The sequence below is a fragment of the Nomascus leucogenys genome, chromosome 13 (assembly GCF_006542625.1).
Source record: "Nomascus leucogenys isolate Asia chromosome 13, Asia_NLE_v1, whole genome shotgun sequence".
Taxonomy (NCBI): domain Eukaryota; kingdom Metazoa; phylum Chordata; class Mammalia; order Primates; family Hylobatidae; genus Nomascus; species Nomascus leucogenys.
In genome coordinates, this window is record NC_044393.1 from 2,296,348 (window position 1) to 2,316,012 (window position 19,665).

The 19,665-nt window shown below is 54.5% G+C and overlaps 1 protein-coding gene across 1 annotated transcript in view; it reads right to left on the reverse strand.

The window, feature by feature from the left end:
- CDH4 (cadherin 4) overlaps positions 1 to 19,665 on the reverse strand; it is a 676,470-nt gene that overhangs the window by 13,677 nt on the left and 643,128 nt on the right. Inside the window, exons 9-11 of the mRNA XM_030825780.1 lie at positions 17,470 to 17,655; positions 3,035 to 3,288; positions 2,246 to 2,388 (exon numbers count right to left, since the gene is read on the reverse strand). Of these exons, the coding sequence (XP_030681640.1) occupies positions 2,246 to 2,388; positions 3,035 to 3,288; positions 17,470 to 17,655 (583 nt within the window). The remainder of the gene's footprint in view (positions 1 to 2,245; positions 2,389 to 3,034; positions 3,289 to 17,469; positions 17,656 to 19,665) is intronic.

The window sequence follows — 19,665 nt, forward strand, 5'->3', positions numbered from 1 at the left end:
GCTTCACCATGTTGGCCAGGCTGGTCTTGAACTCCTGACCTCATGATCCACCTGCCTCGGCCTCTCAAAGTGCTGGGATTACAGGTGTGAGCCACTGGGCCCAGCACGGGCTCACTATCACTTTGTAATTTAACCTCAGGGCTTGAGCTGCGGCGGAGGGCCGTCAAGGGGAGACACTTCCCCTGACCAGGGCCCTGGGCTCACAGGCAGCTGCACAGCTACACGGCCCAGGCTCTGTGGACCCTGGCAGGGGAGGCAGCGATGGCTGGGGGAGGCTGGCAGGGAGGGGTCCACGTCCTATCTTCACCTGCTATGGGACGAGCATTTGCGCAATGGCTACCCTTGTTCACGAGGCTTCGTGCACAGCCATTCCAAGAACCGACCAGGCACGGCCCCACCTCGGGGCCTTTGCGCACACCGTTTCCTAACTCTATGACCCTCCTCTGCCACCCCACCTTCCCCTGCTTGCTCCTCTGGTTCCACAGCTCTTGGTCCCAAGGTCATCTCCTCAGAGCGGAGCCCCTGGTCACTGCCTCCCAGCCGCCTGTTCTGTTTTCTTCCAGCTCTTCTTGCTGCCTGAATCATCTGCGTGGCTGGTTTCTGTCTGGTCTCCCTGGAGCAGACACTGCTGAATCATCCCCAATATCCATTTTCTGCTTCCTTTTAATAAAATAATCGGAGTCCTACATTTTGTCTGAGATCATCACTGTCCACCTAGAAGCCCCCATTTCCCAGCACCCCTTGCAGCTGGGGGTGGCTGCGTCAGTAAGTTCTGGGCTTTGTGAGCTGTGGGTGGAGGACTTTCGTGGGGCTTTCTGAAAGTCCTTAGTAGCAGGCGTGTGCCCATGCCCTCCGTGCAAGGCCTTCTGTTTGCCAGAATGTGGCTGTGATGGCTGGAGCTCCAGCAGCCATTCTGGGCCATGCCGTGGCACAGTCAGGGTGCCCCAGGTCTCGGATCTCCCCCTGGGCTGCCTGCCTCTAGCCTTCTTTGATGTGAGAGAAAAAAAGCCTCAATCGTGCTGCAGTTTCCTCCATCGGTACTCACTGACCCGGGTTCCAGCCGACACACTCGGGCTGTCAGCCACGCCAGGGCAGGGCGTCGCTGTGTTCTGTCCACTGATGAGCAGCTGCAGGCACTCGGCCGGTACTCAGCAAACAGCAGGCTGGGCAGTCATCACGGCCGCAGCAAACAGGAGTCCATGCTGCCCTGAGCCAGGCCCTTCTTCAGGGCTCCGGTGACTCGGACTCGTTTGATTCTCAGGGGTACTAAGACTCCCCCGACTTGGCAGAGGAGGAAACTGAGGCACAGAGAGGTCACATCTTTTCCCACTGGTAAGCGGTGGCACTGGACTGATCTTCGGTTCCAGAATCCCTGCTCCCACCCTGCCCTGCCTCCATGCCTCTGAGAGTGTGCGACCCGTGGGGGGCTCGGCCAGCTCGCGGGGTTGCTGCAGGTCCAGGAAGGGGTTGCTGCAGGTCCAGGAACGGGTGGCTGCTTCTTGAGCTGCTGGCCCACGTCCCTCAGAAAGCCCCAAGTGCTCTCAAACCTCCTTCCTGCCGCCTCTGCCCAGCGCATCCTCGCCTTCCCATCCAGGCTCCCGAGGTTGTCTGCTGTGCGCCTGCCCCGGGACCTTGCTGTTGCCCTCTGCACTCCCAGGGCCCTGGAGGGTCTCATGCCTCCTGTTGTGACTGAGGGCCACAGGGGTCTGTGCTGTGGGTGGTCAGAGACATGAGGGCGGCACCCCAGGGGCTGCTGACCGGTGGGGCTGGGCCTTCCCTGCAGGATGGGGTCTGTGGGAAGGGCTGCCGGCTAGAAGCATTTGAAAACTGTGGACCTGGTTCCAGTGCCTTAGTTTACAGGCAGCAAAACTGAGATGCAGTTCAGGTTGCAGAGTGCAGCAAAGACAAGCCTGGGAAGACCAGTGCCCTGACACCCCTGGAGCCCGTGGGTGAGTGACGTTGGGGGGATGGACCAGGCACACCTGTGAGCAAGCAAGTGAATGCTGGGGAGGGGGCAGAATGACTGACTGACATGGGAGTGGGTGGAGGGGGAGCATGGCCCGGGGGCCCTGAGATGACGCAGCCCTGATCACCGCTGTCTGCGCAGATGCCCCCTCAGCCCCTCTGGGTGACCCTCTGGATGCCTGCTGGCCTCTCGGCGTCTCCCTGGCCAGCACCCTCCCCCCACAGAACCCAGGACACGGGAAGGCCACTGAGACGGCTGCCTCCCTGGGGCGGGCCGCACCATTGTCAGCTGCCAGGAAGGTGGCCTCGTAGACGTTGTTTTTGGTGTAGAGGGACTCACGGTCCAGCACTGCCGCCGTGGTGATCTGGCCGTTGGTGGTGTTGATGTGCAGCCAGTTCGCTGGGTCTGACAGCTTTGAGTATCTGTGGAGACCACAAGTGCGGGAGGAGGTAAGGCTGGGGGTGGGCAGGGCTGCCCTGGATCCCAGGCCTCCTGGGCCCGGGTCGGGCAGCTGCACTGGCCACACCTCCAGGGCCAGGACCTGGGCCAGTGTCTCTGTCTCTTTGGAGCCCCCCAGACCTTGTCCTCCTCTAGGGCTTCCCCTCCACGTTGGACTGGCGCCCCCCGCCCCACAACGGGACAGGCCACGCAGCGGCTACGGGCACTGAGCTCATCCAGTAGTGGGTGGTCTCAACTCACAAGGACCCTGTGGGCAGACGCCCTCTTTGTCCCCATCGAACGGACAAGGACGCTGAGGAACAGAGAGGGCGGGAGGTTGCTGAGTCTCACGGCTATGAGAGTGCGGCCAGGATCGGGCCGGCCTGTGTCTAGACAGTGCTGAATGTGTAAGCACCGGTCACAACACTCACGATTGATCAGGGGCTGCATCTGGCTATCTGGGACTAAGGGGCTGCTGCTCCCTCCTGGAAGGACGCCTCAGGTTGGAGATGCCCCCGACCACCCATCTGGGGGAATTCTGGGCTGTGGGTTTCATGGGGCATTTCTGGACCCTTCTGTATGGAACCCGGGAAGCTGCAGGCAGGGACGAGGCATGTCCTGTGGACCCACCTCACAGCCTGCTGCACGAACCGGTCAGGGTCCACAGCTGAAAACGTGGTCAGCACGGTGCCAGGGGGCACGCCCTCCTCCAGGCGGATCAGCTTGTGGTTTGAGGGGAAGTAGGGAGCCTCGTTGATGTCCATGACGGAGATGGTCACCCCTGCCGTGGACTGGAAGGACATCTGGATCCCGCTGGCCAGGGGCGCCTGGTTGGACACCATCACTGTCAGCAGGAAGGCTCTGTTGAACTCGTAGTCGACCGCCTGGAACAGCAGACCGGGGCTGGGGTGCCTGGCACAGCTCCCGCGGGGGTGGGCATGGGGGACACGCGGGAAGGTTGGTCTCCACCCCTCCCTGAGCCACGTCCCGCTCTTCTTTGCCCTGCTTTTTAGCCAGGAGGCCCCAAAGGGTCCCATCTCCAGGCCCCTTTAACTTCTGGCTTCCTGCTGGGTTTGGCCGATGGGAGGAGAGAGGGAGGGGGTCTAGGCCTCCCAGCCCATCTCATGCTGGGCCGAGGCAGAAGCTGGGCTCCTCCTGGGAGGCTGCAGCCCCTGCTGGGCGGCCCCTCTTCCTGGCCTGGTAACCCCGTCCCTACCTTCCTCCTTTGAGCCTAGTGTGGGGAAGGCTCCTGACGTTGTTGGCCAGGGGGGGCCTCACCAGGTGCAGGGGGTCAGATGGTGGCCCCCAAAAGACATGTCCACCTGGGACCTGTGAATGAGCCCTTATTTGGAAATAGGGTCTTTGTACATATAAGTTAAAGACAGAGGCCCTCATAAGAGACAGGCAGGGCTGGGTGCGGTTATGCATGCCTGTAATCCCAGGGCTTCAGGACGCTAAGGTGGGAGGATCGCTTGAGCCCAGGAGTTTGAGGCTGCGGTGCAGCCTGTGATCACACCATTGCACTCTAGCCTGGGTGACAGAGCGAGGCTCTCCAAAATTTCAAAACAGAGAGAAAGGGAGAGGGATATTTGAGACACACAGGTGCAGGGAGGAGCCATGTGGCGACAGAGGTGCAGTCTGGAGTAAGGCAGCTGCAGGCCAAGAAACAGGAGAGAGGCAGGCAGTGGGTTCTCCTCTAGAACCTCCTAAGCGAGACCGTTCCTGCCAGCACCTTGATTTTATGTCTCTGACTCCCAGAGCTGGAACAGAAGACAGTTCTATTGTTGTAACCCACCTGGTTTGTGGTAATTTGTTACCGCAGCCCCAGACACAACCGTGCCAGGTCTGCAGCTCCTATCGCTGCTGCACTTGGCCCCTGCATTCACACAATTCTTTGGTGCCCTTCTGGTGCATCAGGACCCTGGCTGATAAACACTAGAGCTACAGATCTGCAGTGATGCTGAATTATCAGAAAAGCCTTGCTCAAGCCTTTCCTACACATTTTGGGGAGGGAGGGAAGTTACATAGAAACAGCTTGGGGCCCTGAGACCTTCAATGGCAAAGCTTGCAACAGTCTCACTGGAAAAAAACACAACACAATGTGTCGCAATTGTATTAAAATATTCTGCTTAGATAGGTGCAAAGTAACATATGCATAAGAGTATTCATTGTGTAGTATCTGTAGAGATAATACGCTGGAAAGGACCCAAACACCTGTCAGCAATGGTCGGCTGCAGGCCTGCAGTTCGTGTGCATGGGGAGACACTTGCAGCTGTAAAGAGGAATGAGAACAACCTCTGTGTACTGAAGAGGAGAGCTTTCCAGGATCTACCGGTGGGCAAAAAGCAACCCACAGAGTGTGCACCTTTTGTGCAAAAGAGGGAGAAAAATATGATTTGTATATGTATTTGCTCATATTTGCAGAAAGAAACATCGTGAGGATAAACCAAAAACTAATAAAAATGATCATCATTATCAGAGGGAAGGAATGGGGTCAGGGTCACAGCTGGGAATGAGTTTGTGAGTTTGCGATCTATTTCTTATCATAGAGCTTTGATTTTTTTTTTTTTTTTGACAGAGTCTTCCTCCATTGCCCAGGCTGGAGTGCAGTGGCATGATCTCGGCTCACTGCAACCTCTGCCTCCTGGGTTCAAGTGATTCTCCTGCCTCAGCCTCCCCAGTAGCTGGGATTACAGGTGCCCGCCACCATGCCTGGCTAATTTTTATATTTTTAGTAGAGATGAGGTTTCACTATGTTGGCCAGGCTGGTCTTGAACTTCTGACCTCAGGTGATCCGCCTGCCTCGGCCTCCCAAAGTGCTGGGATGACAGGCGTGGGCCACCGCGCCCGGCCCAAAATGTGCTTTTGAGGGTGATGCATTCTGACAGATTTAGGTGCGGAGGATCATGAGGTCTGGTAATTAAAAAAACGTCCTCCCGCAAAAAGTGCAGATTGCTGCACAGCAGCGTGCCCATCACTGTGAGATTTACACGACACCACGCTTCCACGCAATCACCATGACACCACGCTTCCACGCAATCACCATGACACGCTTCCACGCAATCACCATGACATGCTTCCACGCAGTCACCATGACACCACGCTTCCACGCAATCACCATGACACGCTTCCACGCAATCACCATGACACGCTTCCACGCAATCACCATGACACCACGCTTCCACGCAATCACCATGACACCACGCTTCCCCCACCGCAATCACCATGACACCCACGCTTCCACGCAATCACCATGACACCACGCTTCCACGCCACCATCACCATGACACCACGCTTCCACGCAATCACCATGACACCACGCTTCCACGCAATCACCATGACACACGCTTCCACGCAATCACCATGACACCACGCTTCCACGCAATCACCATGACACGCTTCCACGCAATCACCATGACACCACGCTTCCACGCAATCACCATGACACCACGCTTCCACGCAATCACCATGACACGCTTCCACGCAATCACCATGACACCACGCTTCCACGCAATCACCATGACACCACGCTTCCACGCAATCACCATGACACCACGCTTCCACGCAATCACCATGACACGCTTCCACGCAATCACCATGACACCACGCTTCCATGCAATCACCATGACACGCTTCCACGCAATCACCATGACACGCTTCCACGCAATCACCATGACACCACGCTTCCACGCAATCATCATGACACCATGCTTCCATGCAATCATGACACGCTTCCACGCAATCATGACACGATGCTTCCATGCAATCACCATGACACCACGCTTCCACGCAATCACCATGACACGCTTCCACGCAATCACCATGACACGCTTCCACGCAATCACGACACGCTTCCACGCAATCACCATGACACGCTTCCACGCAATCACCATGACACCACGCTTCCACGCAATCACCATGACACGCTTCCACGCAATCACCATGACACCACGCTTCCACGCAATCATGACACGCTTCCACGCAATCATGACATGATGCTTCCACGCAATCACCATGATACCACGCTTCCATGCAATCACCATGACACCACGCTTCCACGCAATCATCATGACACGCTTCCACACAATCATGACACCATGCTTCCACGCAATCACCATGACACCATGCTTCCATGCAATCATGACACGATGCTTCCATGCAATCACCATGACACCACGCTTCCACGCAATCACCAAGACACCACGCTTCCACACAATCACCATGACACCACGCTTCCACACAATCACCATGACACCACACTTCCATGCAATCATGACACCACGCTTCCACGCAATCACCATGACACCACGCTTCCATGCAATCATGACACCACGCTTCCACGCAATCATGACACCACGCTTCCACGCAATCATGACACCACGCTTCCACGCAATCATGACACCACGCTTCCATGCAATCACAAGACACCATGCTTCCACACAATCACTGTGACACAGTGCTTCCACACAATCACCACACCACATTTCCACACAATCACCACACCACACTTCCATGCAATCATGACATGATGCTTCCATGCAATCACCACGACACCACGCTTCCACACAATCACTGTGACACCGCACTTCCATGCAATCACCACACATTTCCACGCAATCACAACAGTGTGCTTCCACACAAACACAGTGACACAGTGCTTCCACGTAATCACGTGACACCATGCTTCCATGCAATCACCGTGACACCGCGCTTCCACGCAATCACCAAGACACCACGCTTCCACACAATCACCGCGACACCATGCTTCCATGCAATCACCGTGACACCGCGCTTCCACGCAATCACCAAGACACCACGCTTCCACGCAATCACCATGACACCACGCTTCCGCGCAATCATGACACGCTTCCACGCAATCATCATGACACAGCACTTCCACACAATCACGCCGGTTCCTCCTACTTCTAGGAATGCCTGGAAACCTTCATGATAAACAATGTAAGACATTTCCACTTAGAGAGGAACTTATCTGCTGGAGGAATCAATCAGCTTTCCCCAAGAAGCATGAGGGCACCATGCCCTGGCCACTGATGTGAGGTCTCCATGTTTCCACCCCTCGTGAGCCACCTGCAGGCAGACAGGCCAGGCACTGTCCACAGTGGAGCGGAAAAGGCCAGTTTGTGGCTTTGGAACTTCATAAGCTGAGGGCCACAGGTGAGACAGGAAGGAACCTGGGGTGTTCCACCCACAAGGTGCTGTTGCTCTGAACCCCACTTCCCATGCTTGGGGCCGGCAGTGAAGCACCTGAGGCTGAATAGATCCAACCTTGCCCCATCTCCGGGGCCACCACAGCCTTTCAGCATCTGATTTTTCCAAGCAGGAACAACCACATAATCTGGTATGTCACACTCAGGACTTTTCGGCACTGCTACTGAATAAGATATTTCAGTACAAAAAGAAGAAATTTAAAAATCACATCAATAAGGCCAGGTGCGGTGGCTCATGCCTGTAATCCCAACACTTTGGAAAGCTGAGGCAGGAGGATTGCTTGAGCCCAGGAGTTTGAAAGCAGCCTGGTCAACATAGTGAGATGCCGTCTCTACAAAAAAAATAGACATTAGTTGGGCGTGGTGGCACACACCTGTCGTCCCAGCTACCCAGGAGGCTGAAGTGGGAAGACTGCTTGAGCCTGGGAGGTCAAGGCTGCAGTGAGCAGTGATCGTACCACTGCACTTCAGCCTGGGCAACAGAGTAAGACCTTGTCTCAAAAAATAAAATTGCCTAAATAATAGTATTGGATGAGCATGGAAGGAAAACAGACGGTAGCTCCTGGAAGCCCATGACTGCCTCCAGGAGGGTCTGCAGGGAGTGGCAGAGATCACAGTTCTGGTCCTGGGTCCCCGCTGTCCCTGCACTGCCCCTGGGGGTGACATGCAATCACTGCGATACCACGCTTCCACGCAATCACCGTGACACCATGCTTAGGTGAGCCCTTATCCTCCCCAGGGGTGGTCTCCTTGTCCATCTGAAGGAAGGGGTGGTCCCTGAAAGCCTTCCTGAGTCCTGAGTGAGATGCCTCGTGGCTCCCGGATGCATGCTGTCACTTCTCACTGCATTGGTGCACGACCCCCACCCTGACTCTGCCACCCCTGGGGCAGGGGCTGTGCCCTGTACCTCTGCCTCCCCAGCGTCCAGCACAGCGCCAGTGTGGGTCTTCTGTGCCCCATAGGTGCCTGGGGGATATAGGGGGTGGGCACCCCCTTGTTCACCACCACTGCCCAGGCCCATCTCGGGGTTGTATGCGCCACACAGGGGCCTCGCACCTGCAGCTGTCACCCTGCAGAACCTTCCACGGCCCAAGCTGACTGCAAGCCTGAAGGGACGCCCAAACCAGAATAACCCAGCACCCTCCTCTGAAAGGTTCTACCAGGGGTCTCAGGTTCCCCCAGGTCTGGCCTTGGTCCCTCTGTCTCTGGACTCCAGATGCCTCCAAGCTCCCAGCACCTGCCTGCACCCACATCGTGTTGGGGTCCCCCCCCAGAGCTGACCATGCCAACGCCTGCAGCTGCTCCCCCAGGCCCTCCAGGAGTTGGCTGGGACGGGGCCACTCATGTGGCTAGACTGTTTCATCACATCGTGGTGGCGCTATGAACAAGCCCCTGAGGGAAGTGGTCCTTCTCCCATATTTATTGGCTCATGTTCCCGGGGACATGGAATAACGCTGCATGTCATGCGTTAAAAAATCGTGTCACCAGTCTGAGCAAGGAGGCCTTCCAGAAAGACAATTATGGCCAATAAAAGCTCACAGGAAGATAAAATAAAACACATTGGTAATGGAGAAATCAATAGGTAATTTGCTCCAGCAGCTTTGATTAGGGTGGCTGGATATACTCGCTGAGGCTCAGCATGGCTGCCACCCACACGTGGCCATGACCCTTCACTCAGAGGTGAGCAGCTGGGCATGTGCCTGAGCAGCAGCTCCAGCACCGGCTGGGCGGAGTGGGTGGGGCCAGGTGGGGACACACCAGGACGTCTGCCCTGCTCCCCTCCGATGGGAGGCTCAGGAGCTTCCATTCAAAGTCTCACTCTGTGCCCCTGTCTTGGGGAGGAGTTGCCTGAACTGACCCCATCACTGACCTGCTCTCCCCGGAATTCCCACCTGCTCTCCCCGGAATTCCTGCCGCCTGTGAGCCTCCCACAGGAAGGCCAGCTCTGTTGCTGCCCAGAGGGGAAGTGGCAGAGGCCGGTTCTTGGCTTTTTAGCTTTAAAACTGAGGGCCATGGGTAAGACGAGAAAGAACCTGGGATGAGCCTGGGCCTGGGCCTTGCTCCTTTGAGATTTCACAGCTGGACGTGCTGGGCCCTGAGGAGGGTGTGATGGTAGCAGATGGTATTTGGGTTTGGGGACCTGAGAGTGGACAAGCTGTGTGCCCACCTCAGGTAGAGCCTGGGAGGTGGCAAGGCTCATTCCTCATCCCCGGCTGGTATGGATAGGGAGATGGAATTGGGAGTGTGGGGCAGGACAGATCTGGATGACCTGCCCGAGATGCCTGTGGACTTCTTTTGACAGTGGCCGAGCTGGATCCCAGAAGTGAAGGATGATGCAGCCAGGATTTGGGTGACTGATGGCTGAGAACAGAGGTGACCAGCCACCTCTGACAGTTGCCCAGGAGTGCTCTCCTCCCCTGCACAGGGCACTGCATCAGCCCAGAGCATAGACACAACTGTGTGAAAACGGAGGCAGAAGAGATGCCAGTCTACCACTTACCACCACCTGGGGGGACCTGGCTAGAAACAGAAGCTAAGTCGGTTTACAGAAGGAAAGAGCACACTGCTGCATTGCTGGATTTGGGGCTTCCAGTGTGTACCTGACATAAAATATTTCAGTGATTCCTCCTCACCATCCCCTCTGCAGACTATAAACTACTGGAGGTTGGGAGCAGTGACCTGGTCAGGTCTGCAGTGTACATATATGATATGGTGCCTGCTCTTCTGAGGGACTCAGGGGATCCTTCATGGAATTAAAGTAACCTTCACGCTCTGGGGAACTAAGCAGGGAGAATGATCAGGAGCCTCTCCCCAGCTCGGGACAGCAGTGACAATGATGAAAATGAGGATGATGATGATGATGATGATAACGATAATGGTTATGACGATGACAACAGCTAATACCATTGATTCAGTCCTTACTTTGTGCCAGGCACTGTGCCAAATCTTTTATATCCAGGGTCTATTTCGATGTGAGTCATAAGCCTCTGGGCATAGGCCCCACAATTTGCGTCATTTTATGTTTGAGGTAACTGAGGCACAGAGAGATTAAGTGGCTGGTCCATGCCAGGGGGTAAGTGAGCAAAGAGCTAGCGTGGGAATCTAAGAACAGATGCCCTCAAGATACTGGACATCTCCTGTGGGCTGGGCCATGGGGTCCCTGCACTGGCCTTCTACCTCCCACACCACCCGCCACTCCCCAACCCCTCCCCCTCCACTCCACTCCCCTGCTCGGAAAGAGAATGCCTGAAAAGACGACGTCTCTACCAAAGAACGCACACCCCACTCCCCTGCTCTGAAAGAATGCCTGAAAAGATGATGTCTCTACCAAAGAATGCAAAACCACTTTTGGAAGTGTTTTCTAAGGTGAAGCATCCCCAGACTAAATACGCACCTTAAACAGACCCTAAATTGAAATTTCAGAGAAAAGCACTATATGGAGTAAGAACAAAAATGAAAGAAGAAAGAAAAAGTGTAGTTCTCCTGTTGAATTCTACCTAGGACACAATGACCCATGACTCTTTGGGGACGGTGTGGCTGTGAATCTGTGCTCTCAGCTCCTCAAATTTTAAAATTTATTTGAAAATTGACATGCAGTAAGAGTCACTCTCAGGAATGTTAACAAGTGTACGGAAGCTCGGCCAGCCCCACGGCCAAGGTGCAGGAGAGTCCCGTCTCCTCCACGCTTCTCTCGTGCTGTGCCTTGGGAGTCCCTTCCTCTCCACCCACCAGCAAAGCATTGAAGGGTTTTCTGTCCCCACAGTTTTGTCTTTTCTGGGACGTTCTGCAGATGGGGGCATGCAGCAGGCCACCTTTTGGTTCTGACTCATCTCACTTAGTGTGATGCACTGGAGACCCATCGCGTGTCACATGGATCTCTCGTTTGTTCCTTTTGACGGCTGAGCAGCTTCCCATTATAGGACTCTTGGACTTACAGCTGGGGAGAGGCATCATGGGGTCTCAGGGCCCCTGGGGACTGTCAGCTGGGCCAGAGTTTCATGCTGCCTCAGGAGGCCTTGGACCCCTCCTCAAGCCTCCTTGTCCCCTCCTCATGGCACTAGGAAGGTTTCAGGCTGGTCAGACGGTACCATCTGGCCTTGTCAGGATGCCCTGGAAGAGGACTGGTTTCTGAGCAGACACAGCCCAGCCAGCCCTCAGCCCCGGCTTCAAACCTGTGGAACGTACACACACAGACACCTTGGCTCAGTCAGATAGGCAGGGCCAGCAAGGAACCTGGACGGTTAACAGATGGCTTTATGGCAGAGGTAGCAGGTTCCAGCCCCAGCTTGTAGGTCCCCACTGTGTGATCCTGCATGTGGGCCCCCAGTTATGCCATCTGTGAAACGGGACAAGAATAGCACCTCCTTGGTGGGCGTGAGGACCAAGTGAGATGGGGGTGAGGATGGCACACCTGGTATCGGTGCCCAGTGTCACTGTAGCTGATCACATCGGGGCCTGGCCTGAGGCTCTCTGGCAGTTTCAGGGTGCTGGAGATCTGGGGAAGTGCAGAAATAGGGACGGCGCTAGTTCTCTGGGTCATGAAGACCTGAGCCAGCTGCAGCCCTTCTTGGCCCTCCGCTGGCCTGGAGGGCCCCTTCCCTCCAGGCATGTGCAGCAGGTGGTGCTGTAGGAACTTGGTTTGCTCCTCCTTGTGCCCAGTGGGGAAGATGGCTGCTGTGAAAAGGCAAAATGCACCCCAAGCCCCAAATCTGAAAATCTGCAGATTTTCACATCTGGGTTTCAGCTGGTGGGTGCCAGCCCGCCTGTGGGTGTGGAGTGGCAGCACCTTTCTAGTTTCTGTGGCCCTGGTGGGAGATACAGGGTACTAGGCAGGGGCTATGTTTGTTCCCCTGAGCATGGCTGGTCTCCAAGCCTCCCAAGCCTGAGGGATGGGGCCTGCAAGATCTGAGTCGATTCCAGGGTTATTCCGCCGAGGCTGAGCCCGCACCGATCTCTGTCAATTCCAGGGTTATTCTGCTGAGGCTGAGCCCACATCGATCTCTGTCAATTCCAGAGTTATCCTGCTGAGGCTGAGCCCGCACCGATCTCTGTCAATTCCAGAGTTATCCTGCTGAGGCTGAGCCCGCACCGATCTGCATTGGTTCCAGGGTTATTCTGCTGAGGCTGAGCCCGCACCGATCTCTGTCAATTCCAGAGTTACTCTGCTGAGGCTGGGCCCGCACCGATCTCTGTCAGTTCCAGGGTTATTCCGCCGAGGCTGAGCCTGCACCGATCTGCATTGGTTCCAGGGTTATTCTGCTGAGGCTGAGCGCACATCGATCTCTGTCAATTCTAGAGTTATCCTGCTGAGGCTGAGCCCGCACCGATCTCTGTCAATTCCAGAGTTATCCTGCTGAGGCTGAGCCCGCACCGATCTCTGTCAATTCCAGAGTTACTCTGCTGAGGCTGAGCCTGCACCGATCTCTGTCAGTTCCAGAGTTATCCTGCTGAGGCTGAGCCCGCACCGATCTCTGTCAATTCCAGAGTTACTCTGCTGAGGCTGAGCCTGCACCGATCTCTGTCAGTTCCAGGGTTATTCTGCCGAGGCTGAGCCCGCACCGATCTGCATTGATTCCAGGGTTATTCTGCTGAGGCTGAGCCCACATCGATCTCTGTCAATTCCAGAGTTATTCTGCTGAGGCTGAGCCTGCACCGATCTCTGTCAATTCCAGAGTTACTCTGCTGAGGCTGAGCCTGCACCGATCTCTGTCAGTTCCAGGGTTATTCTGCCGAGGCTGAGCCCGCACCGATCTCTGTCAATTCCAGAGTTACTCTGCTGAGGCTGAGCCTGCACCGATCTCTGTCAGTTCCAGAGTTATCCTGCTGAGGCTGAGCCCGCACCGATCTCTGTCAATTCCAGTTACTCTGCTGAGGCTGAGCCTGCACCGATCTCTGTCAGTTCCAGGGTTATTCTGCCAAGGCTGAGCCCGCACCGATCTGCATTGATTCCAGGGTTATTCCGCCGAGGTTGAGCCCGCCCCAATCTCAGTCGATTCCAGGGTTATTCCACTGAGGCTGAGCCTGGACCAATCTCCATTGATTCCAGGGTTATTCTGCTGAGGCTGAGCCCGCACCGATCTTAGTTGATTCCAGGGTTATTCTGCCGAGGCTGAGCCCGCACCCAGGAAGAAGAAGTGCAAGTCCGAGTGGGATCTGTGTCCTGTGCTTTTCCCAAAGAGGATTTTGAGGACTTCAATATTTAAAGAGGAAAGAGTAGACAGGAGGGGAAGGAGGAAAGGATAAAAAAGCCGGGGCTGGGTAGGCAATGAGGCAGTGGCTACATCCTTGTGAGGCTCTGCCCAGTGCTCAGTGGATCCCCGTCTCACAGAAGCCGGGGTAGGTGTATGAAGCCCCAGCTACCTGTGTGGCCACAGAAGGGAGGCAGCACTGTGTGAGACTTAGTCCCCACGCTCCACTTCCCTTTGGCATAGTGGGTTTGGGGTCCTGAGATTTTATCTTCCTTTCACAGGCCCCTCAATGGCCTCAGTGCCACTGATGTTGACCGGCTGTGGGGGACAGGAGGCACAGGCGACGGGGAGATTTTTAGCCATGAACGTGGCTCGCAGGCAGCACTCATCAACCTCCTGAGAACCAGCATTCTGCAGACACGCTTCGGGAAACCCCACTCTCACCATGTAGACAGAGGCCTGACAAGGAGGCGGTGGAGCTGGGCAGGAGACCCCAGTGGCTAGGGGAGGGGACGTGGCACAAACTCAGCAGAGGGTGGCCCGCTGCCAAGCTGTCACATGGCAGAAGGTCAGTGAATGTGCCCAGCCATGACCACCTGGCTGCCATCAGCACCTCCTCTGCTGCCTCACCTACGCCCAGCCTTCCTGCTGTAGGGAGATGGCTGCGAAGCAGCTGAGCCCTGGAGGAGTTGCTCTCCCAGCAGCCTTCTCAGGAGCATCACCAGCTGGAGGAAGAACCTGAAGGGGATGATTCTCCATCTCAGGAATCAGTTCCTGGGGCGGCGACGCCCAGGCACTCCTGGGACACTCAGTCCATGCCCCATAGACTCGTCTGTGCTGTACGCTTGGAACCAGCGGCTCCTCTCCGAAGAACAGAAGAGGGCTCTATGGGCCTGCCGAGGGACTCTGTGGGCCTGCTGAGGGCCTGGCCCAGTGCCACGAGGCCCATGCAGTCCCAGGACACTGGCACTTCCCTGAAGTTGGCTGTGCTCTTCCACTTTCCGTGGCTGTGATGCTCTGCGCGGAGAGGGCCAGGCAGGCCCATGACGGCTGAGGCCACCAGCCCCTGGGCTGGGCAGGAAGCCACCTTCCTTGGAGTCCTTAGGGGTCAGGCTTTCCCCACCACATTGAGCCAACCTTCTTCCTTGGTTCTGGCCCTTTCTGATCTAAGTTCGGCCAATGAAGGTGGCGGGGCTGTATGTGATCCAGCTGCAGAAGTGGCCCTCCAGGGGCAGGGGATGTGAGACAGGTGCTGATCTCCTGGGGCCGGGGGCTGTCCTTTGTGCTCCCTGTGAAGGCCACAGCATCCGAGCTGTGGGAGTCAGAGATACCTCCTTGGAATCACAAGCAGGAGACAGGCCGAGGCTCGCTGCTCACAGGGGAAGGCCCCAGCCAGCTCTGGGCTCACGGCTCACTCCTCTCCTCTGCCTGCATGTCACATCCAGTCTCCATCACCTTCCCGTGAGCAACGTTGCCAGCAAAGCAGCTGACGATTCACCTTGTGGGTTTCTAGAGGCCAGAGCTAGAACGTTAGCTCGAGGTCAAATGCACCCAGAGAAAAGGAGAAAGGGTTTGCTGCATCCTTCCTCACCATGCCCAGTCCCTGCGCACACAGATCTGACTTTGCCACTGGGGGCGTGACTGTGCTAATGCCTCACTCTGAAAATTCATAATTAGAGGGGAAGTGAAATGTGTATTTTGCCTCTTCTCCAAGAACTATCTTTCAAGGTGAAAAAATAGCCTCTCTTGAAGAAGAAAGCTTATGCAGAGTTAGGGCTGGAATGCTGTGACATGTTAATTTACTTTCAAACATATCAGCCAAAATAAAAAGATTTAGTAAATGTAGCACAATGTTAATTAAATCTAGGTGAGAAGTTCATTTTACTATTATTTCTGCTTGTCTGCATGTTTGAATATTTCATAAAATAAAAATGATGAATAATTTATAAGATTTGTCAGGAGAACTGGTCTTCACTAGCTTGCTTAGAAAAGGGGTTATTCAGAAAAGGAAAAAGATGACTTTGGGGTGTTGAGAAAAGACACAGATCCTGGAGAAAGCCTATTTTCTTCCCCTGTGATCTCCTAACATCTAGCTCCCCTCTTCCTTAGGAGAAGTTTGGGATATGTGCCCATAATTATGTTATGCAGTGTCTTCTCTGGCTAAGAATGGCCATGTGACTAAACTCTGCCCAATAAGATGTGAACAGGTGTTCTGGGAAGGTCCCTTAATAAAGGAGGGGTGAGCCATTCTTCCCCCTTTTTGATTTCCTACCGCCTGTAAAAGTCTTGTAATGGCTGGTGCTCTAGCAGCCATTTTGGACCTTGAGGGGCCCTAGAAGCTGAAAGGCGCACACAGCAGAGCAGAGGATAGAAGCAGCCAGGGTTTCTGTTGATTGTGCAGCTGTGACGTCAGCCCCAACTGCCCACCTCAGACTCCTCTCACGTGACAGAATACAACTCTCGAGTATTTAAACTTCTGTGGTTAAGTCTCTGCTCCAGGCCGCTGAAGTAAGTTTCTAAATGATCCAACTCAAAATGAAACTTGCTTTTCCTTATGCTTTGGCAGATCCTATCCAGCTTTAAGCTCACCTTGCCTTTCCTTACGCTTTGGCAGATCCTATCCAGCTTTAAGCTCACCTTGCTTTTCCTTACGCTTTGGCAGATCCTATCCAGCTTTAAGCTCACCGTTCTGTCACCTTGCCCCCCCTTTTCTCTAAAAATGCCCAATGTGCTCTTGCTCTTTTCTTCTTAGTCTTATTCAAAATGGTTTTGGGACAATAGCTGCCAAACTTCTTCACACTCAGTTGTAAACGATCGCTAAGTGTTATGATATAATTCCCAATCTGCCCTTCTAGGGGAATATGAATTATGAGTGTAGAAAAAGAGTTAGGTTAGAAGACTGAATCACTACTACTATAATGATAGGCCTTTATAAGTAAATTTGAAAATTTAGATTAAATGGACAGTTTTCTAGAAAAACATATCTGACCAAAACCATCAAAGAAATTGAACCTGTAGTTACAAACCGATCTCTCTCCAAAACAAAAAGAAGCACAACCCAAAAGACAAAATCTATAGCTACTCAATGGCTTCACAGCACAGTGTGACCAAACATTCAGGGGACAGATTATTACAGCATCACATGACCCGTCTCTGCGACAGAAAAAGACTCTTGAGATTAGTCTGTAACCTTGATAGCAAAACCCAGATGAGGATGCTATAGGCCTAAATCACCCAGAAAAGTACATGAAAAACTTCAAATATCAGCAAAACAAATTTTTCAATGTGTTACAAAATATTACCTCACTACTCAGTGGGATCTATCTCAGGAATGCAAAGATGGTTTAACATTAGGAATTCTAATAATGAAATTCGCCCATTACTAGATTAGGGGGTGGGAGCGAATATATACACATTGAAAAGGGAATGGGAGGGTATTTTTGGGGGGTCTGCCAAGCCCCTGAAGGTCACATGACAGGTCCTTGTGAAGGTTGTGTCTGCCTCCAGCAGGTTGGGCTACCTGCCTCTGCCCTTGGATATTAGGGGGGCACTAACTTTACACCGAGTATCACTCCTGTTTGACTGGTCCTAGGGAGCGTGCAGGTGGCAGAACTTGGGGTGCCTGGCAGGGTGAGAGAAGAGTACTCACCTTCACCACAGTGACCATGCCCTCGTTGGTGACAGGGTCTGTGCGGACGCTGAAGTGCCCCGAGGGATCCCCACTGATGATACGGTAAACGGCATTCCAGTTTGGAGAGTGGGGCTGATCTCGGTCCATCACCGTGAGGTTTGCGACCACGGTCTCCACGCGGTTTTCGGGGACCTCCCCTGCAAACTGCAAAATGGAAGGAAAGAATGTTACAAACCCCTGTTAAGTGTAAATATGCACAGAGAAGTGCACATAGCGTATGTGCGGCTCAACGAATGTTCACAAACAGAACACACCATGTCAGCCCAGCTCAACGAATGTTCACAAACAGAACACACCATGTCAGCCCAGCTCAGCGAATGTTCACAAACAGAACACACCATGTCAGCCCAGCTCAACGAATGCTCACAAACAGAACACACCGTGTAAGCCATGCCCAGATCAGGAATCAGAGAAGACAGGCTGCTCAGGGGTGCACAGGAGTGCGTGCCTAGTAGCACAGCTGCCGGGGCCCCACTGAAGCAGATGTGCAGACCTGCCCGGCAGGTGCGTCAGCCCCGTGGCCATGGCAGAGGGCCACTGATGGAGCGGCTTCAACAATGGGCACTTCTTTTCATTCCCAGTCCACACCCCAGACCCCTTCCAGGTCCCAAAGTTTCCACCTGTACTGGTTCAATGGTGGCCCCAAAGATATGGCCACATCTCAATCCTTGGAGCTGGAAATGCCACCTTGTAGGAAGAAGAGGCGCTGGAGGTAAGGATTCTGAGCTGGGGAGATTTTTCTCGATTATCCAGGTGGGAGCTAAATGCTACCACATGCATCTTCAGAAGAGGGAGGCAGAGGGGATTTCACAAAGAAGAGAAGACGCAGACACATTCAGAGGGGGAGGCCATGGCTCACCCCTCCTTTATTAAGGGACTTTCCCAGAACACCTGTTCACATCTTATTGGGCAGAGTTTAGTCACATGGCCATTCTTAGCCAGAGAAGACACTGCATAACATAATTATGGGCACATATCCTAAACTTCTCCTAAGGAAGAGGGGAGCTAGATGTTAGGAGATCACAGGGGAAGAAAATAGGCTTTCTCCAGGATCTGTGTCCTTTCTCAACACCCCACAGACTGGAGTGATGCCACCACAAGCCCAGGAATACCAGAGTGGCCGCAGAACCCAGAAGAGGCAGGAAGGGTTCTCCCTGGAGTCTTTAGAGGGAGCAAGACCCTGGTGATTTCAGACTGACAGAATAAATTCCTGTTGTTTCAAGCCCCCAGTTTGTGGCCATTTGTTGCGGGAACCTTGTAAGCTCAAGCTGACTTCTGGCGTCACAGATGAGTTGACCTGGGTTTGTTCTTTACATGGGCAGAACCTTCCAGCACTTGTGTCTGGCTTCTGCTGGGCACTGTGGCTCTGGGATTCCTTTGTGTTGCTGCGTGCAGCTGAGATGGCTGAGCAGCGCTCTGTGATGTGACAGTGCTGTGATCAGGCACCCTTCCTCCCAGGACGGGCGCTGGAGCGTCAGGACAGGGCTGCCGTGCACATCTGCAGGCAGCTCTGCTCCCCTTCCACCGGGAGTGTCCCCGGGTGGGAAGCCCCTCTGTCCTGGCGTGGGGCACTGTTAGGGGCTGAATGTTGTGTCCTGGAATTTCTATGTGGCAGCCCTAAACCCCCAAGGTCTCAGAGTGTGACTGTATTTGGAGATGGGACCTTTAAAGAGGTGATTAAGTTAAAACGAGGTCATTACGGTGTCTGGGGAATTACCCAGGCCACCTTCACACCTGCCCTCAGCCAGGAGTCACGGAGGAGCCCTCAGGTGCAGCGAAGAGAAACTTGCACTGGGGTGACCTGAACCCAGGAGCCTGACCTTCCAGGGCTGCAGGTGGCTGGGCCCATCAGGGCTGGGCTCTGTCCTTCCCCGGCCTCCCATGGTCAGGACCCTGCAGCTCGGCCTGGCCCTCTGGCTGCCTGAGAAGCACAGCTGTCCCTTCGGTAAGAAAGAGTCTTCCCGGAGTGCCCCTTCCCAGCTGACTTGTGCTGACACTCCGTTGGCCAAGGCGATGTCCCGCGGCCACCACAAGCCCAAAGAAGGGAGCCTTGTGAGGTGGAAAAGGGAGAAGGGGTGGGAAACTGGTGTCGGGCGGCCAGCAGACCGCATCTGCCACAGGCAGGTCCTGCAAGGACAGAGAAGCACGCAGAGG